At 48.1% G+C, this 15077-nt stretch overlaps 2 protein-coding genes across 3 annotated transcripts in view; one reads left to right on the top strand and one right to left on the bottom strand.

Moving 5' to 3' along the window:
• LOC144481006 (uncharacterized) overlaps positions 1 to 15077 on the bottom strand; it is a 51071-nt gene that overhangs the window by 15535 nt on the left and 20459 nt on the right. The gene's annotated exons all lie outside the window — the stretch shown is intronic.
• LOC144481035 (uncharacterized) lies at positions 1976 to 4854 on the top strand. Of its 2 annotated transcripts, none has more exons than XM_078200679.1 (2): positions 1976 to 2012; positions 3524 to 4854. In XM_078200679.1, the coding sequence occupies exon 2, from the start codon at positions 3630 to 3632 to the stop codon at positions 4485 to 4487; it is 858 nt and encodes a 285-aa protein (XP_078056805.1). In that variant the 5' UTR covers positions 1976 to 2012; positions 3524 to 3629; the 3' UTR covers positions 4488 to 4854. The 2 variants fall into 2 exon arrangements, with proteins under 2 accessions (XP_078056805.1, XP_078056804.1); XM_078200678.1 differs by lacking the exon at positions 1976 to 2012 and adding an exon at positions 2354 to 2596.

Here is a 15077-nt window from a genome sequence, read left to right as displayed (position 1 = left end):
CTTCACAGGTCCTCAGAGCTTTTAGAATTGTTATCACTGTCAACACCTCTCTTCAATGTGAACTTGCTGGTGGGTCAGCAGGTGGGATGATTGAATGAATCCCTTCCTGCACACAGAGCAGGTGAATGGTCTCTCCCCAATGTGACCGCGGCGATGCATTTCCAGCAGAGATGGATAATTGAATCCCTTCCCACAGTCACCACATTTTCAAGTTTTTTTACACAGAGGGTGGTGGGTGCCTGGAACTCGATGCCGGGGGAGGTAGTGGAAGCAGATATGATAGTGAGTTTTAAGGGGCATCTGGACAAATACATGAATAGGATGGGAATAGAGGGATATGGTCCCCGGAAGGGTAGGGGGTTTTAGTTTAGTTGGGCAGCATGGTTGGTGCAGGCTTGGAGGGCCGAAGGGCCTGTTCCTGTGCTGTAGTTTTCTTTGTTCTTTGTTCCATGGTTTCTCCATGGTGTCAGTATCCTTGTGTCTCTCTTGGTTAAATGATCTGTTCAAGCCTTGTCCACACAAAGAACTTGTGTATTCTTTCTCAGTAAGGGAATCAAGGGTCATGGGGATAAGGCAGGAAAGTGGAGTTGAGGATTATATCAGATCAACCATGATCTCATTGAATGGTGGAGCAGACTCGATGGGCCCAATGGCCTAACTCTGATCCTAGGTCTTCCCATCCTTTGGCTCGCTGCTGTGAATAGTGTGATGTTTTTTCAGGCTGTGTAACTGGTTAAAGCTGTTTCCACAGTCAGGTCACTGGAACGTGGGTGTACGTTTGTTCGGTGCTTTTCCAGTCACACTGATGTTTGAAATCTTTCACATTTAAAGGTCGATGATATTCGTGTTGTGATGAATGGAGTGACTTTTTCAGATTTTGATGTGATGTTTGGTTTCAGTTTCCCGCCTGTGTACCTTGTAAAAGACATTGGCAGAGTCAGTATCACTGTCAGTACAGGATAGAAATTCAGAACAAGCATTTCTAGTTTCCACAGAACATTATTTTCTCTCTTGTTTCTCCAATCTTGTGGTCCAATCAAACTTCCATCTCAACTAAACCAGAACTTTGTTTCCAGTGTCTATGAGACACTCTGTACCCTGAATTGTGGAAGGTATCGAGTGTTCCAGTCGACACCGCACACTCCCTCTCCAGGACCATTCGAGCATGGACAAGACCACGGAAGAGCAGCCAACAGCCAAGTTACCTCCTGCTGATCTACAAATTACTGTTTTAACTAGCCCCAAGAGCAGGTCCAGGAAAAGATCCTCTGACCTCCCTAGCCTGCTCCACACTGGGCAGCCAACGAATAGGAGTGTGGGGCAGAAAAGAAGTGTAATTAAAGAAGAATCATAGAAACCCTACAGTGCAGAAAGAGGCCATCTGGCCCATCGAGTCTGCACCGACCACAATCCCACCCCATATCCCTACATATTTACCCGCTAATCCCTCTAACCTACGCATCTCAGGACACTAAGGGGCAATTTTAGCACGGCCAATCAACCTAACCCGCACATCTTTGGACTGTGGGAGGAAACCGGAGCACCCGGAGGAAACCCACGCAGACACGAGGAGAATGTGCAAACTCCGCACAGACAGTGACCCAAGCCGGGAATCGAACCCAGGCCCCTGGAGCTGTGAAGCAGCAGTGCTAACCACTGTGCCACCGTGCCACCCTTAAAATTAAAAGTGGAGAGGCAGCTCCTTCAAGGTCTGCAACCTCTCACACTGAATATAAACATGGTTCATGGACTCCTCGCGGCTGCAAAACATCAGCTGCAGCTTGAGAGTGGGTGAAAATGTTGAACAAACTCATGTTCTGGTGGCTGTATCGGACACTAGGACCCGGTGGGAAGAGAATAACCTTAGCCCCGCCCCCATACTGTTGCGTCAAGAATACCCTGCCGCATGCGCTCCTCGTTGAACCAAGATGGCGGCCGTCAGCCTGGACTTGGGCCTCGGAGAGGAAAAGACCCAGAGCTGCAAACACGGGAGCGGCAGAGTCTTAATCGCGGTTTGAGGCACTCACCAATTGTTTAGAAACTCTCCCTATCCAGAGCCCGCTCCATCAGAGTTTTCTCTTTCTTTCCCGCTGCAAAGAGGCAAAAACAGCCCAACCTCATCGCCATTACTGACAGTGCGCACGCTCCAATATGGGGGGGGGGGGGGGGGGGTTAATGCGCCTGTGCGGTGCCTGCCTCTGGTGTGAATAGGGGACATTCAGCACCGCGGGGAATGCTGGGTCAGGACTCTGCCATTGAAAGTCATTATTAGTAGCTCGTGATGTTTTTACTATTGTGTGTAGATTGGGGGACGGGGGCGGGTTCGATGAATTAATTAAAAGAGGAACCAAGTTATACTGAAATCTATGCATAGATCTTTCATTATCCATCAGAAAGAAAGGGAGTGGTAATAGGTGGAGAATTGTAAATGTCCCAAAGTCTTCCACAAGCAGCAGCAATTACAGCGGAATCCAAGAGCTCCAGTCAAATGTAAACTCAGAAAATGGTGTGACTGAGTGAAGTATTTCACTGAGTAATTGTCAGGATTGTATTCTCATGGATATTCCAGGTCACTTCTCAAAATCATTCAATGGAGGTGGGTGTCATTGATTAGACCAGCACTTATTTCCCATCCCTAATTGCCCTTGAAAAGTTGTTGGTGAGCTGCCTTCTTGAATCGCTGCAATCCATGTGGTAGGTACACCCACAGTCACGTTAGGGAGGGAATTCCAAGATTTTGATCCAATGACAGTGAAGGAAAGCGACACATTTCCAAATCAAGATGGTGAGTGGCTTGGAGGGGGAATTCCAAATGGTGGTTTCCCATCTGTCCATTGTCCTTGTCCTTGTAGATTGTAGTGGTCGTGGGTTTTGTTTCATTGCAAGTTTCATATAGATTTGCAAAAAAATAAAACTTCTTAGGATGTGGACATTACTCACAAGGCCCAGGTTACTGTCCTGAATTACTATCCTGCACTGACAGTGATATGTTACCAATCACCAGTTATCCTTTGTGATGGTGATAGTTGGCCTTTTTCTTAAACCTCTGCAGTCCATATAGTAAAGGTGCTCCCACAATGCAACAGTATTAGGATTTTAACCCAGTCACATTGAAGGGATAGTGATATTTGTCCAAGTCAGGGAGTTGTGTGGTTTTCCCATGTCCCAGCTGCTCTGGTACTTCCAGGTGGGAAAGATTGTGGGTTTGGGAGATTCTGCCAAAATGCTGGTTGAGTTGCTGATGTATAAAATCTCTTTCCATCACCCTCCTCCCGACCTCTCCCTCTTCACACATAAAGGCTGGATTTTTGTTGTGGGCTCTGAAGGGTGAAGGGTTCCTTTCCCTCAGTGCACTGGTGAACAGTTTGAAGCTTTATGACAATCCAGCAGCTTTCATATCCTTTTTCCTATTCCCAATCTCACAATTTACCAGATTCATTCAGCTCAATTTCACATCTTGCCTTTGTGTTATAATGGCTTGTCTCTTATGTTTCCCTCTTTCTGTTTTCAATTCATTTTTCAGGGGATTAGAAGGTGAGGAATTACAGACAATTGTAAATCAAGGATCACATCAAGATCTGACAGAGTGCCTCGATTCATCAGGATCTAAACATCATAGGGCATTAAACATGGAAGAAAAAAGCACCATTCACAGTGGGGAGAAACCATACACATGTTCTGTGTGTGGACAAGGCTTCAAACGATCGTCTGGCCTGTCAATACACAAGCGCAGTCACATCAGGGAGAGGCCGTGTAAATGTGGAGACTGTGGGAAAGGATTCAATTACCCAGTTGACCTGGAAAATCACCGACGCACTCACACTGGAGAGAGACCTTTTACCTGCCCTGTGCGAGGGAAGGGATTCACTCAGTCAGCTGGCCTGTTGATTCACCAGCGCATTCACAGCAGGGACAGGCAGTTCACCTGCTCCGAATGTGGAAAAAGATTTACTCAGTCATCGGCCCTGCTGATGCATTGGCACATTCACACAGGGGAGAGGCCATTCACCTGCCCCGTGTGTGGGAAGGGATTCACAGATTTCTCTGCCCTGCAGAGACACCAGCGAGTTCACACCGACAGGAGAGAGTTTAAATGCACTGAGTGTGGAAAGAGTTTTAAAACTCCACGCACACTCCGGGAGCACCAGTACATTCACACCGGTTCCACACCGTTCAGCTGCTCCCACTGCCAGAAGGGGTTCAGGACATCATTCCACCTTGTGGCACATGAGCGCATTCACACTGGAGAGAGGCCATTCACCTGCTCTGAATGTGGGAAGGAATTTAACCGATCATCCAACCTGCAGAAACACCAACGAGTTCACAGTGAAGAGAGAGCGTTTAAATGTCCAGACTGTGGGAAGAGCTATAAAAGTTCTGAGGAACTGCGTCACCATCAACGTGTTCACTCTGACGAGAGACCATTCAGGTGTTCTCACTGCGGGACTGGCTTCAGGCGATCAGACGACCTCACTGTACACCAGTGAATTCACACTGGGGAGAGGCCGTTCACCTGCCCTGTGTGTGGGAAGAGATTCACTTGTTTATCCTCTCTCACTTCACACCAACTTGTTCACACAAATGAGAGACCGTTCAGATGTTCTGACTGTGAGAAGAGCTTTAAAAGCAGAAAACATCTGCTCGCACACCAGCGAAATCACTCTGAGGAGAGATCGTTCACCTGCACTGAGTGTGGGAAAGGATTCACCCGTTCATCCACTCTGCTGAAGCAAAAGAACAAAGAACAAAGAACAATACAGCACAGGAACAGGCCCTTCGGCCCTCCAAGCCCGCGCCGCTCCCCGGTCCAGGATTGAATCCTGAATCCAGGATCCCCGCCCAATTTTCCAGCCTATCTACATACCAATATCCTATCCACCGAGCTGTCCCTCACAGCTACGATGCTTTGTTCATTACAACCTATTAACTCACCCCCACCCCCCCATTCCAGACCATGTGATCCCCAGGGAGAGGCGAAAACCCAGAGTGAAAAACCCCAGGGCCAATATGGGGGAAAAAAAAATCTGGGAAATTCCTCTCCGACCCCCTGAGGCGATCGAAACGAGTCCAGGAGATCACACTGGCCCTGATCGGAAAATGCTTCCCATCCCTAGTCATTTCCACTTCCATGAACACCATATGAATTCCCTGCCCCCGAGACAGGTTCCCAACTATCCGCAGTCTCGCTCTGTACTGGCACCAGCAAGATGATCATAGAATGAAGCCTTGAAACGAGAAACAAGGAACAATTAGCCCGCGCCGCTCCCTGGTCCAAACTAGACCACTCTTTTGTATCCCTCCATTCCCACTCCGGTCATATAGCTGTCTAGATAAGTCTTAAACGTTCCCAGTGTGTCCGCCTCCACCACCTTGCCCGGCAACACATTCCAGGCCCCCACGACCCTCTGTGTGAAATATGTCCTTCTGATATCTGTGTTAAACCTCCCCCGCTTCAAGAACAAAGAACAAAAAACAGTACAGCACAGGAAACAGGCCTTCGGCCCTCCAAGCCTGTGCCGCTCCTTGGTCCAACTAGACCAATCGTTTGTATCCCTCCATTCCCAGGCTGCTCATGTGACTATCCAGGTAAGTCTTAAACGATGTCAGCGTGCCTGCCTCCACCACCCTACTTGGCAGCGCATTCCAGGCCCCCACCACCCTCTGTGTAAAAAACGTCCCTCTGATGTCTGAGTTATACTTCGCCCCTCTCAGCTTGAGCCCGTGACCCCTCGTGATCGTCACCTCCGACCTGGGAAAAAGCTTCCCACTGTTCACCCTATCTATACCCTTCATAATCTTGTAAAAAATAATAAGAAATGAATATCGAGAATATAAGCACCAGCAAGTTCACAGTGAGGAGAAGCCGTTCACTGTTCGATGTGTGGAAAGGGATTCACCCAGTCATACAACCTGGTGAGACACCAGCGAGTTCACCAGTGATCACAGGGGTGTGATTCTGCTGTTATTGCTGCTGTTAATCACATCCCAGACTGAATTATGTTTATTCTGATAGCTGGAGTTTATTTTTGATGTAAATCAGCCCTGTTGGACTTGGGGAATGCCCCACAGCATCTCTCATTCATGTGTCAATAAATAATCACGCCTGCAGACCTTGTTTTAAATTTAAATCACTCAGAAAGTGTATTGAACTAAAGATGAATAATAAACAGATCACATTCCAATCCACCCCTGTGTGAATGTGCCGATGTATCAGCAGGCCGATGACTAAAGTCTGTTTTGTAACTTCAGGATAAGGATTTGAAAGCTCTGAATGTTGGTCCTCTCATCTGTAGGCTGGAGCTATTTGATAGGTGGGATGTTCATAGCTGTAAACTTGTCAGATGTTAAGGAATTACTATTGGAGTAAACTCACCCATTTATAACCTCAGACTCTGGTCCCTATTGTAATGAATAAGTAACACAGTGGAATAGCGGGGTAAATATGTGGGGTTACGGGGATAGGACCTGGGTAAGATGCTCTGTTGGAGAGTCAGTGCAGACTCGATGGGCCCTGTACCCTTGTGCATTTACCCTGCTAATGCCCCTAACCTTCACATCTTTGGACGTTAACAGATAATTTAACATGGCCAATCCACCTGACCTGCACAATTTTGGACTGTAGGAGGAAACTGAAGCACCCAGAGGAAACTCAGACACAGGGAGAAGGTGCAAACTCCACACACAAACCCAAGGCTGGATTCAAACCCCGTGCTGTTCGGCAGCAGTGCTAACCACTGTTCCACCATGCAGCCCTTCATCTGCTGCTGTATCCCACATCCACACATTACCGCCAGACTTGACAATTTCAACACATTCCTGACTGGTCTCCCACATTCTGTAATTTTGAGATAATCCAAAATGTCCCCATGTCTTGCAGACGCTTCCTCCATCTCCACAACCCCCTCTTCTAATTCTGGACCTCTGTGCAGCCCCTTTGCAATTCCTGCAGCATTGCTGGCCGTGCGGACTAATGTATGGTTCAATTCCCATTCCAGCTGAGGTCGGTGTTGGAGCTGTCTCCTCACCCTGCCCAAGAGTGGATGGTAACGGCAGCCTGCTACTGACACAAACTGCCAGGAAAACAGCTCTGGATGACACATCAGCAGACAATGAGCCAAGGAGCTGCCTATGGGATAAATTCTGCATTACTAGCTATGTGGTGGGTCATTGCTTATTTAGTCACTGCTATAAACAGCGGAATTTTCACTTTGTAAACCTCAGCTTGAAGGAATAAAGTGAATAAATTGGGATATTAACTTTTACCATTATCCATCTGAAGCCAATGGACTCCCTTTCCCCCGCCTTGATGTGGCACTGAATCTTAGGTTTGAAGAAGAAACTTAACCTCAGAGCACTGGGTGGTACAGTGGCACAATGGTTTGCACTGCTGCCTCACAGCGCCAGGGATTTGGATTTGATTCCCGGCTTGGGTCACTGTGTGGAGTTTGCACACTTTCCCTGTATTTGTGTGGATTTCCTCCGGGTGCTCCAGTTTCCTCCCACAGACCAAAAGACATGCTGGTTAGGTGCATTGGCCAAGCTGAATTCTCCCTCAGTGTACCCGAACAGGTGCCGGAGTGTGGCGACTCGGGGATTTTCACAGAAACTTCATTACAGTGTGAATGTAAACCTTATTGTGACTCATAAATAAACTTTACTACTGGCCTCAGTACCCGTGACCTGGCAGGATGGCAAGAATGGCCCGGGGCTCCAGTGAGGTGTACTGGAGGGGCCGGAGTGGGCAAGTGGTGACACTGGGAGAAGCAGCAGCTGGGAGGCCTACAGCGACCCCTGGTGGACAGGAGGGGAAACAGCAGCAGCACAGTCTGTGCAAAAGCTTCCCCAGTTCAGCTGGAGACTGGAGATCAGAGAGACTGGGAACCTCCTCAAATGTAAACTTCAGCTTTTCACATTCACCCCCATTCATCCCTCTCTCCCTCCATCCACCTCACACTCCCTCCCTTTCTCCATCCCTCCCTCTCACCATCCATCCCTCTCTCCCTCCTCCCATCCCTCCCTCCAACAAGAACCATTCACTCTGCACAGCAGTTTCACCCTCATTCCCACAGTCTGTATTCCAGCCTTTATCACACCCAGTCTGCTCCCAGATACTTTACACCATTAGATATTACAATTCAAACTTTATAATCTCTACAATTTACTATTTGTTCAAGGAGATGAGGGCAGCATGGTGGCACAATGGTTAGCACTACTGCCTCACAGCGCCAGGGACCTGAGTTCAATTCCTACCTTGGGTCACTTCTGTGCGGAGTCAGTACGTTCTCCCCGTGTCTGCGTGGGTTTCCTCCGGGTGCTCCGGTTTCCTCCCACAGTCCAAAGATGTGCTGCTTAGGTTGACTGGCCATGCAAAATTGACCCTAGTGTCAGGAGGATTAGCAAGTTAAATATGTGGGGTTACCGGGGTAGGGCCTGGGTGGGATTGTGGTTGGTGCAGACTCGATGGGCTGAATGGCCTTCTTCTGCACTGTAAGATTCTACGATTCTATGAGATCACAAAATTAAAGTTAAAAGTTAAATTTATTTATTAGTCACAAGTAAGGCTAACATTAACACTGCAATGAAGTTACTGTGAAATTCCCCTAGTCGCCACAGTCCGGCACCTGTTTGGGTCAATGCACCTAAACAGCGCATCTTTCAGACGGTGGGAGGAAACCGGAGCACCCGGAGGGAACCCACACAGACACGGAGAGAACGTGCAGACTCTGCACAGACAGTGACCCAAGCTGGGAATTGAACCTGGGTCCCTGGCACTGTGAGGCAGCAGTGCAGACAGACAGGCAAGAAATCATCAATTCCACTCCCACCCGGAGCTATGGGGATATATTTATACATTATCTCATTTCACAATAAAACACACACGCTGACTTTCAGATTTGCTTCTGTTATTATTTTGGTGCCCAGCAGGTGGTCTCAGTGTGTACGTGCGCACGCATGTGCAGAACGCTAGAAACTAGAAGCAGGAGTAGGTCATTCGACTCTTCAAGCCTGCTCCACCATTCATTTTTTTCATGGCTGACCATCGAATTCAATATCCTGATCCCCCCTTCCTCCCATATCCCTTGATCCCTTTCGCCCCATGAGCTATATCTAATTACTTCTTGAAATCATATATGCGTGTCTGTGAATGTATTTGTGCATCTGTGAGTTTGTCTGTATCTAGAATCATAGACGATTGACTCACCTGATGAAGGAGCAGTGCTCCGAAAGCTCGTGATAACAAATAAACCTGTTGGATTTTAACCTGGTGATGTGAGACTTCTAACGAGAATCATAGAATCCAACAGTGCAGAAGGAGGCCATTCGACCCATTGAGTTTGCACCGGCCACAATCCCATCCAGGTCCCATCCCCCTAACGCCATGCATTTACCCTAGCTCGTTCCCCCTGACACTAAGGGGCAATTTAACATGGTCAATCCACCTAACCCGCCCATCTTTGATCTGTGGGAGGAAACTGGAGCATCCAGAGGGAACCCACGCAGACACGGGGAGAATGTGTAAACTCCACACAGACAGTGACCCGAAACTTGAATCGAACCCAGGTCCCTGGTGCTGTGAGGCAGCGGTGCTAACCACTATGCCACAGTGCAGTAATCCAGGGGAACTGGATTAATTGATGGATTACACAGTGATATGTTACAGAATAGAAATCCAGGAGAACTGGATGAATTGTTGGATTACACAGTGATATGTTACAGAGCAGTAATCCAGGGGAATGGGATTAATTGTTAGATTACACAGTGATATGTTACAGAATAGAAATCCAGGAGAACTGGATTAATTATTGGATTACACAGTGATATGTTACAGAGCAGTAATCCAGGGGAATGGGATTAATTGTTGGATTACACAGTGATATGTTACAGAGCAGGAATCCAGGGGAACTGGATTAATTGTTGGATTACACAGTGATATGTTACAGAGCAGTAATCCAGGGGAACTGGATTAATTGTTGGATTACACAGTGATATGTTACAGAGCAGTAATCCAGGAGAACTGGATTAATTGTTAGATTACACAGTGATATGTTACAGAGCAGTAATCCAGGGGAACTGGATTAATTGTTGGATTACACAGTGATATGTTACAGAGCAGGAATCCAGGGGAACTGGATTAATTGTTGGATTACACAGTGATATGTTACAGAGCAGTAATCCAGGGGAACTGGATTAATTGTTGGATTACACAGTGATATGTTACAGAGCAGTAATCCAGGGGAACTGGATTAATTGTTAGATTACACAGTGATATGTTACAGAGCAGGAATCCAGGGGAACTGGATTAATTGTTGGATTACACAGTGATATGTTACAGAGCAGTAATCCAGGGGAACTGGATTAATTGTTAGATTACACAGTGATATGTTACAGAGCAGGAATCCAGGGGAACTGGATTAATTGTTGGATTACACAGTGATATGTTACAGAGCAGTAATCCAGGGGAACTGGATTAATTGTTGGATTACACAGTGATATGTTACAGAGTCTTAAATTCTGAAATAAAACAGTCAATGCCACAAATAGTCAACAGGCCCAGCAGCTTCTATGGAGGCAGAAACAGAGTGAAACATACAGCCAAACATCCATATGAATGAGGAGCAGCAGTGGACCATTGGGCCCCTCTGCTCCAGCATTTGACAAGATCCCCACTGATCTGATTGTGGCCAGAGCTCCATTTTTCTGTCTCCCCCCTCACCCCCCCGCCCCCCCGAATGCCCCCCCCCCCCCAACCATCTGACTCTCTTGTCAATCAGGAATCCCTTTATTCAGCCTGAAAAATATTCAATGACTCTGTCTCCACTGCTCTCTGGAGAAGAGAATTCCACAGACCAAAGACCCTCTGAGAGAGAGTGAAAAATCTCGTTTTCTCTGTCCCTAACGTCTCAAGCGCTCTCCAGAGCCACACAGGGAAAATCAGGATAAAAACAAATTACAGTGAATGGTGGAATCTGAAACCAAAAGAGAAAATGCTGGAAAATCTCAGCAGGTCTGGCAGCATCTGTCAGGAGAGAGAAGTGCTGACGTTTCGAGTCCAGATGACCCTTTGTCAAAGACTGACCTCTGAAGAATTGAGAGAGGGAGGTGGAGGAGGCAAAATGAAAGATCTGCAAACTGACAAAATGTTTCACGGCCCAAGACCAAAGCGAGTGTTAATGGGACAAGTAAAGACACAAAAGATGTTCTGGATGAGGTGTGAATAGCTGGTGAGCAATAGTCTGAATGCAAAGTAAAGAAAACAAGAGGGAAATGAGGTGAAAAAAGCAGCAACGAAACACAGAACACAATGGGGGGAGAAATTGTGGTGTAAAATTGTTGAGCTCAGTTTTGTTCTGAAGGCTGTAAAGTGTCTCTTTCAGTTGCGAGAAATAATAATATATTTCCCAGTTCCGATAACAGGTCACATTCAGTCTGTTTCTCTCTCCACAGAGGCTGCCTGACTTGTTGAGTATTTCCAGCCAAAAGAGAAAACGTTGGAAAATCTCAGCAGGTCTGGCAGCATCTGTAAGGAGACAAAAAGAGCTGAGGTTTCGAGTCCAGGTGACCCTTTTGACAAAAGCAGCAATTTGCTTTAATTCATGAATATTTCCAGCGTTTTCCGTTTGATGTCAACCAGAGAATGTGTAAGAATTGTCACACCTGGAACAGATGTCTCTTACTCAGGACACCCCAGCTCGGGTCTGGGTGGCCGGGGGGGGGGGGGGGTGGGGGGGCGGTGGGTAACGTTCACAATTTTATATTTGTGTCTGGTGTGACTAATTCCTTAGATTAAACGGAGAAGTTTTTTAAACTGAGGAGAGTAACTGCATTTGGGCGCTGACTTTAAACAACATTAACAAGCCCGGGCTGCTGGAGAAACATTTGGGGATTTGTGAGCAGTCAGTTCCGGCTGGTTTGAAGTGAAATCCTGTCGGTGCTGCGGCAAATCTGAACTCAAACCAGACAAACTGGAACCGCTGGGTTGGAGATTCCGGGTGTTGGGATGTGGAGGCTGGGGGAGGGGGAGATGGCGGGAAAACTCTGAGCCTGAGTTTCGAGCGGGATGTGAGCAGGATAAAGGGAAGGAATGACAGTTAATGTGGGAGTCAGGGACAATAGCAGAAGGTGGGAAGCTCTGGAAAGGAGCACGGAGGGTAAAGGCCGTCAAAGAATGCTTGTTTAAATGAAGATAAAAGCAAAATACTGCGGATGCTGGAAAATCTCAGCAGGTCTGACAGCAACTGTGGAGAGAGAATAGAGTTAATGCTTCCAGTCTGGATGATCACAGATGCGATCAGACCTGCTGAGGTTTTCCAGCACTTTCTGTTTTTGATTAACTGAAGGTTCAGCAGGGAAAGAAGCAGCGAACTGAACACATTGAACCCAGGGGGAGGGGGTGACCCAGGATAAGCTCAGTGAGGCTCTGCAATGTCCATCAACACATCCACATTCAGACCTTAGAGAGCCAAGGGGGAGGGGAAGGAGAAACTATTTGGGGCACAGCAGGAGGTCACCCGTCCCCCCACTCTGTGGTTCCACATCCCTCCCACACCTGGACAGGGTTGGCTCAAGGTGCAGGAAGCTGCAAGCTGAGAGGCTGAGCTGTGAACTGGGCGGGGTTGGGGGTTTGAGTGACAGTCCTGGGGCTATTTCAGGACAGGAACTGCCAGATTCCCTCTTTTTCCTGGGACGTTTCAGTGGAGCTGTGTTGGTGAGTGTTTGTAATCTCTGTCTCACTGTCTCGGTAATGGGGGTGGGTTGTAGATTGCTGTGAGTGTTAGACTAAATAACCTCTCCTCATGCTGCCAGTTCCAGTCTGCAGACTCCATTTCTCAGTCCAGTTTGCTGCTCTGTCTCTGTCTCTCTGTACTTTGCTGCAGTGCTCCACATTCTGAGCAACATCCAGCCCATTGTTCTCACCCGAAATTTGCGGCAAACTACCCTCACTGTGGCACAGCGGTTAGCACTGCTGCCTCACTGAGTCTGGGTTCGACTCCAGCGGTGGGTGATTGTCTCTGCGGAGTTTGCTCAGTAAGAAGACTCAGAACACCAGGTTAAAGTCCAATAAGTTTATTTGGAATCAAAGCAAATTACTGCGGATACCGGAATTTGAAAGTATGTTCTGTGGAACATTGTTTCCTCACTTGTTCCTGTAAAGCAGTAAATCCTCATCCTGAACACTTTCCCTCCTCCCTGTCCTGCAACCAACTCCCACATTAACCAACCATCTCATATTTCAATGGATTGTCCCATGACTCCAGTGTGCCAGGCTGCATGGTGTATGGGCGCTGTTTCACCCATAAGATGGATCTGTGCAGCACCCTCTTCCAACTGTTCTGGCTGCCAACCAGCCCGTGCCCACCCACACAGTTCCAGCAGCACCGCACACAATACTGCTCACCTGCTCCGACAGACTCATGAAGGATGTCCTTTCATTTTCTCTGAGAGAGTTGGTCAGCCTGGCAAACCCAGTGTGAAATATCTTCACAAATCTTTTCTCCCACCCTCTATTCTGGCTGGGTTCAGTTCTTTTGTACAGAGTGAATATAAAATCATTTATTTTCTCTCCTGGTCACTGCAGGGAGCTGCAGCTTCTTATTGGATGTTGGGGCCTCCAGCGGGTGTTTGTGAATCCTCCCCGCCCACCTCCCAGGGTTTCCTTCCTTCCCAGAGATCAGAGTCCTCATTGATTTGAGGCCAAAGTGTAACCTCTTATTTATTGTCCCCCTCCCCCATCCTCTGATGTGAACCATCCTCCAGTGGCTGAGCCAGGATGGGGCCGTTAACCTGGGCCTGTTCCCGGGAGGGAGGGAGGGAGAAGCCCCGCAGCTGCAAACCAGGGAGCTGACAATGATTCTGAAGGGTTTGCGGATCCACAAAGTGTTTCCAAATCCTCCCAGCCACCGCCTAACGCTGACTCCGCTTCTCCGGGACAAACAAGCGCCAAGGACAGCAATGACACTGCGCATGCTCCACATCACAATGTCCGGGGACTGATTGACGGCAGCTCCGGACCAATAGGAAGAGGGGGCGGAGCTGGAGGACCGAGCGGGAGCGGCTGGTCCTCCAACCAATCGGAGTGAATGAGGGGCGGGACTGAAGCATGCGCAGTGCGGGTAATGGCGACGGACGGACGGTTTTAACTCGGAAGCGAGATCAATACGAGGTAGAGGGCGGCGCGCGGGGAATGATAAATGTGGCGGGTGGGTGGAGAGCCTTTGTAAACATGTTGTTCAAACCCAAATCCCGGAAATGAACTTCCTGGTTCCCCCCTTTGTACCCAATGGAGCGGCAGCTTGTAGTGTTAGACCCGGGCTGACTGCCGCCATTGAGGCTGCATGTGGGAGGCCGGCAGGGATTGTGATCGGAGAGTGAAGCCCTGAGGTCACAATGGAATGGGTGAGAGTGTGACGTCACAATGGAATGGGTGAGAGTGTGACGTCACAATGGAATGGGTGGGAGTGTCACATCACAATGGAATGGGTGAGGGTGTGATGTCACAATAGAATGGGTGAGGGTGTGATGTCACAATGGAATGGGTGAGGGTTTTCCCACGTCGGTGGTGACATTCACGAGGGGTCATAGGTTCAAGGTGAAGGGGGGGAGGTTTAACACGGATACCAGAAGGACATATTTTACACAGAGGGTGGTGGGGGCCTGGAATGCGCTGCCAGGCAAGGTAGTGGAGCGGACACACTGGGAACGTTTAAGACTTATCTAGATAGCCACATGAACGGAGTGGGAATGGAGGGATACAAAAGAATGGTCTAGTTTGGACCAGGGAGCGGCGTGGGCTTGGAGGGCTGAAGGGCCTGTTCCTGTGCTGCATTGTTCTTTGTTCTTTGGGGACAAGTGAATCACTCTGACTATAAAAAGTGTAAGAAAATACTGAAGAGGGAAATCAGGAGGACAAAAAGAGGGTCTGATATGGATCTGGCAGGTAAGATTAAAGAAAATTCCAAGAGGTTCTATAGCTATATTAAGAGTAAAAGGGTGGCGAGAGAGAGAATAGATCCCCTTAAAAATCAGTATGGCCATCTGTGTGGGTAGCCGCAGGAGATGGGTGAGATTTTTAATGAACA

Source organism: Mustelus asterias, chromosome 30, assembly GCF_964213995.1.
Source record: "Mustelus asterias chromosome 30, sMusAst1.hap1.1, whole genome shotgun sequence".
Lineage (NCBI taxonomy): Eukaryota > Metazoa > Chordata > Chondrichthyes > Carcharhiniformes > Triakidae > Mustelus > Mustelus asterias.
This window is presented reverse-complemented; position numbering and strand designations above follow the sequence as displayed.